Genomic DNA, 11890 nt, shown 5'->3' on the forward strand with positions numbered 1-11890 from the left:
CACTAGAAATTGGACCTAGAATGAAATGGTCTGTTTTTACCTTATTTGGAAGGGTCATGAATAGTAATGAGGAGTTCTGCTCTGATTGGCCGTTTCACTGTTTCACTTCACACACTCTGAAATGCAAGTATGCAAAATAATCAAACGTCAGTTTTCAAAAATGAAAACATTTTAACAAACGGACTAGCGTTAGATGCCCTGTCAAATAAATAGCTTCAACTAATGTGGTGGAGAATGTGACGTTAGCTAGAAGGATCGAGTGAGCTAACATTATCTGTGAGCAACTAAACTAAGATAGTTAGCCCCTGACGTGTTGTTGTTGATGATGAAATAGACGAAAGTAAAATTATTTGACAAAAGGGAATTTGCATATGAAGAGTTCAGATGCAAAAGCCTCTAAGTGCCATTTGAAATTTTCTTCTAGAATGATAATTTTTATCAAGCTTGTATATTTAAGTTCAGTGATTTCGCTTAAATGGCAATGATAATTACCTATTAATTGTTATTTAAGTGAAATTACTGAACTTAAATATATACAAGTTTGATAAAAATCATCATTAAAGAAGAAAATTTCAAATGGCATTTAGAGGCTTTTGCATCTGAACTCTTCATATGTATCTACACTATTATTTTGTAGATTTATTTGACAACACAGACAAGAAATGTTAACCTCAGCGTAAATACTTTGTCATTTTATTTAGTTATGTATGCTCGTTACTTGGAGTTTGCTATTGTTACTGTACTAGGACCTTGCGCTGGATCTAAATTATCATTAATAAAATCAGTAGTTTACACTTGCGGGAATATAGTTGGAATTCCCCCCTTCTTCAATATGAGACGCTGAGAGAAGCCTGCTTGATATTGTTCCAGGTTAGAAAATAAGTCTGTGTCGAAATGGGCAAAGCAAACTAACAACTTTGAATTAAGCTGTTGGCGTATCCGATTATAGATAAACATCAACCACGCCTGTTGACATTTATTTTCTTTGGGAAGGGAATGAAAAGTCCTCACATCCCCTGCACAGCCTGGAACATAACATTTGTTTCCATGATCTGCCATTTTCCCTATGATCTTCGCTTGTCTCTTTACCAGCAGAACTTTCGATGATTTGGCTGCACAGTTCTGCCTGGCATTAAACATGGGCTGGCAATGCAAATTTTTGGTGGCGTACATATTAATGATCCCCACTGTTCCGTCACACTCTGTGTTATGTGGAGAAAACAATGCTGTTTGAGACTCACTGTATGTCAGGTCCATGTACTAAACTCTTGTTATTTAACTATGCCAGGATACATTCAATTTCAAATTCTAGGGCACCTTTAAAAGAAGTCATTGAGTAGTATGTGATCCAGACCTTCTGTCTTTGCAAATTTTTGGTGGCTGCACTCCGCTGTCGTACTGTGCAGATGTGGATAGACAGGTTATTATTGACTTTCAGAGAGTAACCTTTCAGGCCCTGAGAGAATATGAATTATGCAATGAAGTCACATTAGTTAAAGAGCACAGTGACTGATTTTTATGATAGGCAGATATTGATGGTGGGGGAGGGAAAGATTGGAAAAGGAAGCCTAAGAATATCATATTTTGCATTAGATAAGCCCAGTGGTTATGCCACTATTTTAAGCAATACAACGGACAGCAGGCAAACTCAAATCTGCGAAAGTCAAAGAACTGCACATCAGCTGTGCTCATACACATGGAATGGACATTCTGCTCTACTTCACACATGATTCACCGCGTCTACACAATATGATGGCTACTTTCATTCAATGCACTCTTGCAGAAATCACAGTTTACCTCACGCAAAGGTGATTAACACGCGTGTGACACCATACGCACCGTTAGCTTAAATTCAGGAAAATGCATGCATATTAAGTGTCATGCATCACAACACCACAAACCATATTGATGATGAATTACCGTTCTCTTATGCTGCCCGTAACTAAGTTTGTCATAAGGCTGTCATAAAATTATGATTATTAAGGTTAAGACACTTTTCTATCAGATTAACACCTAACACTTTGTTCTGGGAACCGTCGCAGTTGTATTGACTCATGGTTGGAGTATCTCATCTCTTACATCAGCGATTAATGTTGTGTTTGAAACTGAAGATTGGGTTATTGTCAGGATAAGGAAAGGCTCACTATATGATAGCCTTCATTCATCAAAATGGATTGCAGCATTGGCGGGTATGAACAGCATGACATTACACACCGCACCGGTGTGGTCAGTGTTTGAGCCAAGCATTTACATTTATTGCAAACAGATATAGGCATATGAGTTTGTGTGGACAGTTTGCACAGATTATATGTACATCCCACTTGTCTTGGATTGGTTTTGCATTTGGTGCAACCTAACACTACAGTACTATGTGCTGTTCTTATATTCTAGTATTATTTATTTATTTTTTTCAATATTTGCAATAAGGCTGTCTATTAATGTTTATTTTGGCATGATTAATAATATTAATAATAATGATTAATATTATAAATCATATTTATAATCATCATTAGTATTATTTATTATATATTTTTAAAAATATATAATAACATAAAAAATATATTTCATTTTCCTACTTATGAGTAATTCGAGGAAATTATTATATGTAAAATACAATAAGCAGTATATTAACTAAAAAAAATCTAATTTACTACTATAACGCAATCTCTTCTGTGTTTTACCAGCAAACAGTGCTATGCAATGAATTGCAATGAATTTTGATTAATCAATTTGCATATCGTGTAATTACTTTGATTAAAGTTTTTAGACAGCTTTGGAAACAATTCTGAGATGCTGTGGACAGAAGGCTGTATTTATATAAATATTCATTTATATAAATGAGTTTGTGACTGCACAGCACTACCTGTACGGGACCTCAGTTAAGCTAATAAAATCCGAACCTCCACAAGACCAGCAGTCCATAAGGTCAGGGGAGCAGAGCAGGAAGTATGACATCATCACTCCGCTCCGTTCCGCATGAGCGACGATGGTGACCCTGCTGGTATTACTGCCCTAATAGAACATTAGGAGATGATAAAATTGCAAATGAACAAGCACAGGAATAAATTTGTCATGTTTTTACAGGCCTGGCTTCCTTGTAAATGTGCAGACGCCATTGCCTTAACATTCCAGATGTGACCCGGGCCTTATTTCATTTTTTTTTTTTTTTTCAGCAGTCCCCTTCCTAATGAATGAATATCATATTACCAGCCACCATAATTTACACACAGGAACAGATTCAATGTCCGGCGCACATTAATGTGGAGGCTGGCCCTAACGGTGCAGTGCTGTGGCTATTTGATATTATTTTCTTCGAAACACTATGCCTGGGGTTGTTTGGTTGCTCACATTCACATTTATACGTGCTTATGTATTACTATGAGTGTATATATACATCTCAGCTTTCACTGTGATGGAAAACAAAGCTGGAAAACACCTGTCAGGGTGCTAAAGACACTCCAAATGGGTCGAAACGGAGATTGGGTCCTCATAGCTCATAGCCGTACTGAAGGAGTGGAAAAGGGGGAGGATAAAGCTCGGGTTATGATGGCTCTGACTGATAGACAGCTATACAGATGCACAGATCCAAGATCAGGTTTCTTTCCTGTTTACCGCTCCTGGCTCCCTGCTCGACCCTTACTGGAAGCCCTGCTACTCGCCCAGGAAATGGGCTCTGCTTCCAGACACAGGCCCGCCGCACAAAGCCCTTGCTAATAGCATTTATTTGTTTATCTGGACAAACTTTTGGCCCCTTCCTTATTGGATTTGCCCTCTCAACAGATTTCTCTCCCATCCCCCGAATATCGTAATGACGGGAGATCAATAGGTAGGGATGAGACCTTCTAACAAAGGAGCGTGAAAGGGAGAGAAGTAGAAGAGAGTACGAGGTGCGCGTAGAGGTGTACTGGATAAATGACACAGTGCTGGTGCAGCGGGGGACCCGACCCATGGACTAATACTTCCCATCCCTTATGTTCTTCCTTCATCCCGCAAAGAAGAGGGTAAAGGAGAAAAGAGCCCATCGGAGACACACATCCATACTAAAGCACCACTTTAGGCCTCCCCAGGCTCCCGCGCTTCTCTCAATCACCCAGCCCGAGCCCGGGAGAACGGAGACGGGCGCCTCCCCCGTGAAGCACCCCTAACGAGGGGTTAACGCAGTGCCAGATCTCCCATTATTGAGTGAATTTAGCACCTTGGACAGCGCACTAAAAATCTTTATTGCTTTGCTGACCCCCTCGTCATGTTCGTGTCTGTGTGTTGCGTCTGGGGCTGCCGGGGGAGGTGGAGGGGGCTGATTGAAAGGCAATATGTCGGCTGGCAGGCAGGCACACATGCTCGGGGGCTTGTTCGCAGCGAGGGTTACACGCTGAGGGTGAGAACAATTTTCTGGTTGTCGCACTGCAAGCTTATTTCCTCAGCACCCGCACATTAACTTTTAAAAAGGGTTCCACTGGAGCTTCAGGCTTAAAAAAAAAAAAAAACGAAGAGAAGAGAAGCAAGGAAATGAATACACAGTGTAAATAAATGTTTAATGTGTGAAAAGGTTGGTAATAAATAGGTTTTTGTTTATGGAAGTGAAAGTCAATAACCTGGAAGGAAAATAGCATTACTGTAGCCCATGCTTCCTGCGGAGCAGTCTTTTACATGTACTAACATGCACGTAGTTGCTTTAAATGTGTTTGTATTCATGTATTATACATGGAATCGGTGGCAGTGCTGTTGCTAGGAAGTGCTAGATGAAGTACTGGTGTTTTCTTAGACATTTTCCTTCTGCAAATGGTAGTGAAGGGGAGTTGTGGTCAGGATTATTGGCTAGCAATCCAAAGGTCACGTTCAAACCCCGTCACGGGTGATCTATGAACTGAAGGTCCCCTGTTAGCATTGTGCCCTTTAGCAAAACACTTAACCTGATATTGTTCTAAAGGGACTGATCTAGTAATTGTACTGTAGGTCTCTTTGTGTCAGTCGAGGAACCAAATAGACTAGACAAATTGAATGTTTTGGTAATTAAGTCATGCCTAAAAAATCTCTCCTTTACATCCTCATCAATTTCATAAAATAAATGGCATGTTTTTAAAGACTTGATTTCAGATATTGTCTTGAAATATGTTTTTACTATTACTATATATTGTCTGTGGTCTACAGTATATCATGTTTTGCACGTTTGATATCATTAGAAATGGAAAGCTTAAGTGCCAACTTCTAAACTTTCTGTCTTATAGGAGGTGATTCTGAAGAGGGCAGCAGACTTGGTGGAAGCCCTGTATGGGATGCCACACAATAATCAGGTAAGATTCAAGTGAACACGACAAGACTACAAACCATAAACATTCTTGATGCACAGGGCCTCATTGAGAAATCATGATTCATAAATAATTTGGGGCTGAAATCTATACACAATTTACTAGAAATGACTAGAAACTAAAAATAATGTTTTTAACTCTACAAGTGTATAAATTGCATATAAGGAAAAAAATATTCTAATGCTGCGCATCCTTTAAGGCAAGAGTGTAAACACAGGAGAGGGTACATATTGTATTATTATGTTTAAGATTGTGATATAGGATCAGTGTAAATAATACCATCATCCACATGTAATATGATTTAATAGAGCATTACAGGTAGGGCTTTGTTCCCAGTTAAGTCCATTCCAGAGCTCCCGTAGACCCGTTCTCTAATATTCCCTAACATATTTCCAACATAAACCCTCCAACTCAATTCCTCCAGAGCTCTCTCTCATTGGTTTGAGGGACCACAAGGGCATCTTCAATGTTAGATCAGTTATGAACTGCGAGTGAGGGCATATGCTTATCGATTGCTGAGCTGAGCATGAGTGCAGCGATGCTGAATTATTTAGGCTGGGCAGTGGATGGAGCATGACTCCAGTCATCAACCCACTCTCTCTTAGGAACCCCTATTCCCCCCAACTTCCACACGGTCCTGTCATCTTTATGAGGGTGAATTATGAGACCAAAATGTTCAGCCCCACTCCCCTCCACCCCAAACTTCTGTGCTTTGCTCTCGATCTAGACTGACTGGCAGATAAACGAACCTCTTTGAAAACGATTCCTCTTCTGTATTTTGTTATTTAGAATTAACAATATGTTGACCCTCTAATTCACTGATTCATTTGATCCGATTTGAACAGGTGGCAACACATGTACAGGCTACCTTAAAACTATGTACAGGCAACCTATATGAATTTTTAAAATACTAAACAATAAGGTGCAGTGCTAAGATGAATATATTTGGGGTTTTTAAATCGTTTCTTAATGTATTATAAAAGTATTATTTTCGCTATTTATTCATATTTGTATTCATTGGGTTATTATATATTATTTTTAATGCATTTTATTGTGCTGCATAGTATTATTATTATTGATTATTTGAAGGGGAGTGGTGGTTTTTCAGGCAGTTGTTGGCTAACTAATATCCTTCTAATCGTGGCATTGGTTCATTTCTTTGTTGATCATGACAGGAGATCATTCTGAAAAGAGCAGCAGATATCGCAGAGGCGCTTTACAACGTCCCACGTGGTCACAACCAGCTGCCAGGCCTGGCTAACAGCTCAGTCCACACTGGCATGATGGGTGTCAACTCCTTCCACAGCCAGCTCGCTGTCAATGTGTCCGATTCCACACAAGCAGCCAATCAGGGTGAGCCGAGATGACATCAATCTGACAACCTCAAGATATTTTGGCCATTCACAAAAAAGACAGAGATTATTATATGATTAACCATAACCAGTGAATTCACTTTAACATGTGGTACTTTAGCACAAACATCTGTTTTATTCACTTAACACCCTCAAACCAGTTTAACCAGGTGCTGAAATATTGTATTTAATAAGTCATTGTCAATCTTCCCATCGCAAAAAACGCCTCCTTTCTGTGTAAGAGTGATTCCGTATAGTCCCAGTAAAGTGTGCCACAGTAGTCTGTAGTCTACAGCATGGGGAAGTGTGTAAGAACTAGAGATAGACAGCATGCAGACAGAAACAACCATTCAGCAATGCGCCCTGAACCTCCAGGCTCCTTTACCTCAGCATTCCTTGGCCTCTGTGACAGTGAATGATTTGTGTTAAGTCAGCAGTAATGTATCAGTCGTGTGATGAGAGGGAGAATGAATAGTAAGCAGAGCAGAGATGAGCGCTGCCTTTGTACCAGACAGCGGGGACTCCTGGAGCGAGAACTTCCTGCTGCTTTCACCCATGTCAGCGTTTAATGTCCTGATGTATATTTATAGTCCATATCCTCCTTCTGTCCTCTCTGCCTCCATATGCTACTGACACACAGATTCAAGGAATAGTTCACCCCAAAAATGAAATTTTGCCATCATTTATCTACCCTTATGTCATTCCAAACCTGTATGACTTTGTTTAGCAGAATGCTCACAGTGTTCTTTTCCATATACTGAAAGTCAGTGGTGATCGGGAGCTGATTCTGTTTGTCTTTTTATTTATTCTGTCTTTGCATATTCTATGTCATGTGTGGCTCCTCTCATTCCGGTGTGTGTTTTCCGGTTTTAGGTTTCAGTCGAAACACAAGCAGTGTATCTCCTCACGGTTACGTACCCAGCACAACACCCCAGCAGAGTAGCTACAGTACCGTCTCTACCAGTATGAATGGATACGGAAACACAGGCATGACCACGCTGGGAGGATCGCCCAACTTCCTCAACGGCTCTGCTGCCAACTCTCCTTATGCCAGTGAGTTTTGACCCACTTTTGACCCTTTTGAATCATGTGCACATAAATATGAGCATTCGCATAAGTGATTAGTGTGTGTGTATATATATATTAGTGCTGTCAAACGATTAAAATATTTAATCGCGATTAATCGCATTAATGTCGTAGTTAACTCGCGATTATTCACACATTTTTATCTATTCTAAATGTCTTTTGACTTCTTTTTGTTACATTATTTTTTTCTCATTTTAATGCTCTGATCAACATGGAAAAGTGGATTGGCTTGTTTAGTGCAAATGTTTTTTTTTATTATTTTTATTGAAAATAACATTGGAATAGTGCTCAATTTCACACTAAAATATTATAACAATAACATAATCTCTCACACAATGTAACACTCTCTATCAATAAAAGGGTGAAAGAAATACTGAGGTCCTGATATTGATGAGGGGGTGGAGAATTTGCATCATCTGTGTGTGTGTGTGTGTGTGTGTGTGTGTGTGTGTGTGTATGCTTGGCCATCATCAAGTGGTGTTTCAGACTGGACGTGCTGCGATGATGATCGCTCCGTTCAAAACGACAAAACACACAGATCACTTGGTCTTGTCAATGGGAATATTTGGCAACTTTTTAAAAGTAAACTTTCCATTCATAATCTTAGGGCATCCATTTCGGCGTATCGGCAGGCTCGCAAGCCGAAACGAGTGTGTGCGGCACAAAACGTCCTCGCGCTGCGATCTGAAACCCATTCATTTCAATGGCTTGCGCCGCGCGAGGACGTTTTGTTGCTTCTTCGACCAAAGCGCAAGCGGATCTAGACCGTAAACAAAACAACAGGCTCGCCGCAAAGACACGTTTCGGCTTGTGAGCCGGCTTTGAGTGGATGACGTGCGCGAGACGGCAAAATGGATGTTGCATAAGCATGTGAAAAATCTACAAAGTTTGCTAGGACAAAAAGACCGTTAATCGCGCAATAAATAATAACGCGTTAAACTGACAGCCCTAATATATATATATATATATATATATATACATATATTAATTCTGATTTACAGTATTTTGTATCAAATAAATGCAGCCTTGGTGAGCATAAGAGACTTTTTTCAAAAATGTTTCAACTGAGTCCATGCATGCTAAGCATAAACTGTTGTATCATTATCACATCATATGTCTGAATTATATTTCACTCAGACCACCAAGTGAGCCAGTCCTGACACAGGAGCCCCCACTAAAAGAAATGGAAAAAATTAGATCAACAGTCATAGCTATTACTGTGTGTGTGTGTGTGAGTGTGTGTCTCTTTAAGAGCAGAAAAATAATCCCAGCCTCTCTTTTCTTGAGCCATGATCAGATGCTGTCTATAATGCTTAGCCATTCGTATAACACCAATCTTCTCGCACGGCTTCTAAATTAAAGCATCTTAATTAAATCAATAAACTAATTGCAGGAAAAGCAATTCAACTTCGGTACTTTGATTCCGAGATGTTAACAAGTATTTTAACAGGCTCACTGACTCCACGCTGACACTTTCAATCAATGCGAGAGAGCAGGCTTTGTGGGCTCCAATTTTCATTAATTGATTAGTTAGTCCTTCATAAATGGATTATGACACTATCAGGAGAATTTACTTGGAAAAGTGCCATAAAATTTAAGTGTAGAATAATAACAACAATAAAAGTAGAGCAGGATATAAGAGAGCAGCTGAAATACGACAGGAGTAATTGTAAAATCGTTGAGGGGGAAAATGCTCTTAGGGTATTAATAGACAAAAGGAGAGGTGGTAGAGACGGGGCAGGGGAGGGACTGAGAGGAGAGGAGATGTTGTTAATCTGTGGAGCTTGTGCAGTCAAAGAATACTATAAAAAATATACAATTTTACATTACATATAATTTTTCTTAAACTACACAAATATTTTATGGGTCTGTGTTCGGTCCCTATTAATTGTGTATACACTGTAGGACTATGAGGTTTGCTCTGACCTATCCTGAACCCATTTCCCTCTTTCGTTCATCCCTGTCCCTCAGTTGTTCCTTCCAGTCCCACCATGGCCTCCTCCACCAGTCTTCCCTCCAACTGCAGCAGTTCCTCAGGCATCTTCTCTTTCTCTCCGGCCAACATGGTGTCTGCAGTCAAACAGAAGAGCGCTTTTGCTCCCGTCGTGCGGCCCCAGACCTCGCCGCCCCCCACCTGCACCAGTGCCAACGGAAACGGCCTCCAAGGTGAGTGGAGCAGCAGAACATAAAGCTTGACCTATCCAAGAAAGCACAAGCACAAATATTATAATATTATTTCTAAACGCTCTGTTGCAAAAGTCTTCCATGTGTATACGACGCAAGGAATCTGTGCCTATGTTAAGCTTTCCAAATAGCCACTTATGAGGTTCCATTTCAGTTTAAAGGTATCTGCCTACTGTATGTAGGCAGTGATGCAGCTCACTTGTTTTGAAATAGCACTCGAGTGTCTGATCTACAACCTTTCAGTTTGCCCTAACTTGTGGTAATCTGTTTTTATATTTGCTTCTCTGACCCAATTCCGCTCGTTGTACTTAAAAATAATAACTCTCTCTCTGTGTTTCCTTCATCTTCCTTCCCCTTCCCCTGGTTCCTCATTCTGCTTCCAGTAGATCAATCTTTTGTGGACTCTAGCAAGTACTCCACCGCCAGCTCCCTGCAGGGACTGGCCTTCTCCTGAAGTATGTTACACCTGTCTCACACTCTTTCTTCATCATCCTCTCTTTCTATCCATTAAGCCATCCATCAGCATGACTGTCAGAACATCCTCTCCCTTCATCCTCCCTCATTCTCCTCACTTCTGCTCGGTCACCAGGGGCCTGCTGCATGCCTCGAAGGGCATTCCATATGTATTTTGTTTCCTGCCTGACTTCCTGTTTCCTGTGTCAAGTCCTCCTTTGAGTTTGCTTGTGGCTGTGGAGTGCACGTAGAAAACAAGGGTTAGTCAGTTAGCTAAAGGCTAATCTCAAGAATAAATGTGCAGATGTTATTAATACCCCACATTTCTATTAAGATATTTAGCTTTGTGACATTAGTTTGAAGAATTAAGCAGATTCCCGCATAAATTCGCATTACTGTAATGGGACACTATCATTCTCTTCACTGGAATATGAAAAATTAACACTGCAATACAGTTAACCTGGGCATTTGGTTAAATAAAATAAAATAAAACAAAATAAACAATTGTGTGCACTATTTATACTAAGGTGATAATGTACTCAGGACTTGGGACACTTCTTTCGTTTTCAGCCTGCTACATAAAACAGACATATGTTAACTGTTATCTGAAAGAAAGCCACAATCAGCGTCCTATGATTTATGACAATTACTCTGCGCAGCATTTGGCCCTGGGTGTTGAGCTGAAATATTTAGACATCCACAGTGAGACAATATTAAAAGTAATTGAGCGTTTGTGGCAGACATCTCTTATCTGCAAGCGTGGAGTGCTTCCTCTCCGTATGTTGATATGCACTCAGCACTCTGACCCGATGACTGATTGTCGGTCACCGCTCATTTCTTTTCCATTTCAAATGAGGCAGAGACACTCAGGAAATAACCCAGGAATTAGAGATGAGGGACCAGGGAGAGGAAATCAATAGGAAGCCAATATGTTACATGAAAAATCTGGTGCGGTGATGTGGCCTGCTGAACGTGGAGAGCGATGGAGAGAGAAACCCGGCTCGGTGCTCATGGGACTTCCTTCCTCTTGGCCAATAATGAATAGAAGCGATACTAATGTTTGACGGAACATTGTTTAGTGCTTGAGAACAAAAAAATATTTATCCAAACTGATGCTATTTTTGTTTAAGTGTTGGCAAGCACGTTAATTTGGGTCAGACTATGTATACTCTGCATGCACTTTTTTATTAGCATAGCTGTTTGTTTGTAATTTGTCTCGAATATATGATGTCTGCAAAACTGTGCGTTGGTCCCCATAGGCACATGGAATAAACACTCATCGCAACCCACAGTCAATTGAAAACAGCTTTAAATGACCTGTTTTTATTCAAGTCAAATATATTATTTAAAATGACTGGATTGGATTACACCAATGAAAGTCATTTTTAAGAGTATAAATAGCTAACAACAGCATGCGGACTCTTTTTAGCGCACTGAGTTTGTCCTCTACGCTCTTGATGTAAATGAAAAGTCCCTCCGACTGTAAGAATATCCTGAACGTCTCCTCCG

General features: G+C 40.1%; 1 protein-coding gene across 7 annotated transcripts in view; it reads left to right on the plus strand.

The window, feature by feature from the left end:
• Positions 1–11890, plus strand: part of ebf1a (EBF transcription factor 1a) — a 154919-nt gene that overhangs the window by 116867 nt on the left and 26162 nt on the right. For 3 of the 7 annotated variants that reach the window (XM_089134912.1, XM_039664545.2, XM_039664546.2), the window contains exons 12-15: positions 5226–5291; positions 6482–6659; positions 7532–7711; positions 9716–9910. In XM_089134912.1, the coding sequence (XP_088991038.1) occupies positions 5226–5291; positions 6482–6659; positions 7532–7711; positions 9716–9910 (619 nt within the window). Of the gene's footprint in view, positions 1–5225; positions 5292–6481; positions 6660–7531; positions 7712–9715; positions 9911–10311; positions 10384–11890 lie in introns of all 7 variants that reach the window. The other 4 variants (XM_039664542.2, XM_039664544.2, XM_039664541.2 and 1 more) reach the window with 2 other exon arrangements.

Source organism: Pimephales promelas, chromosome 9, assembly GCF_988280905.1.
Source record: "Pimephales promelas chromosome 9, fPimPro1.hap1.1, whole genome shotgun sequence".
Classification (NCBI taxonomy): Eukaryota; Metazoa; Chordata; class Actinopteri; order Cypriniformes; family Leuciscidae; genus Pimephales; species Pimephales promelas.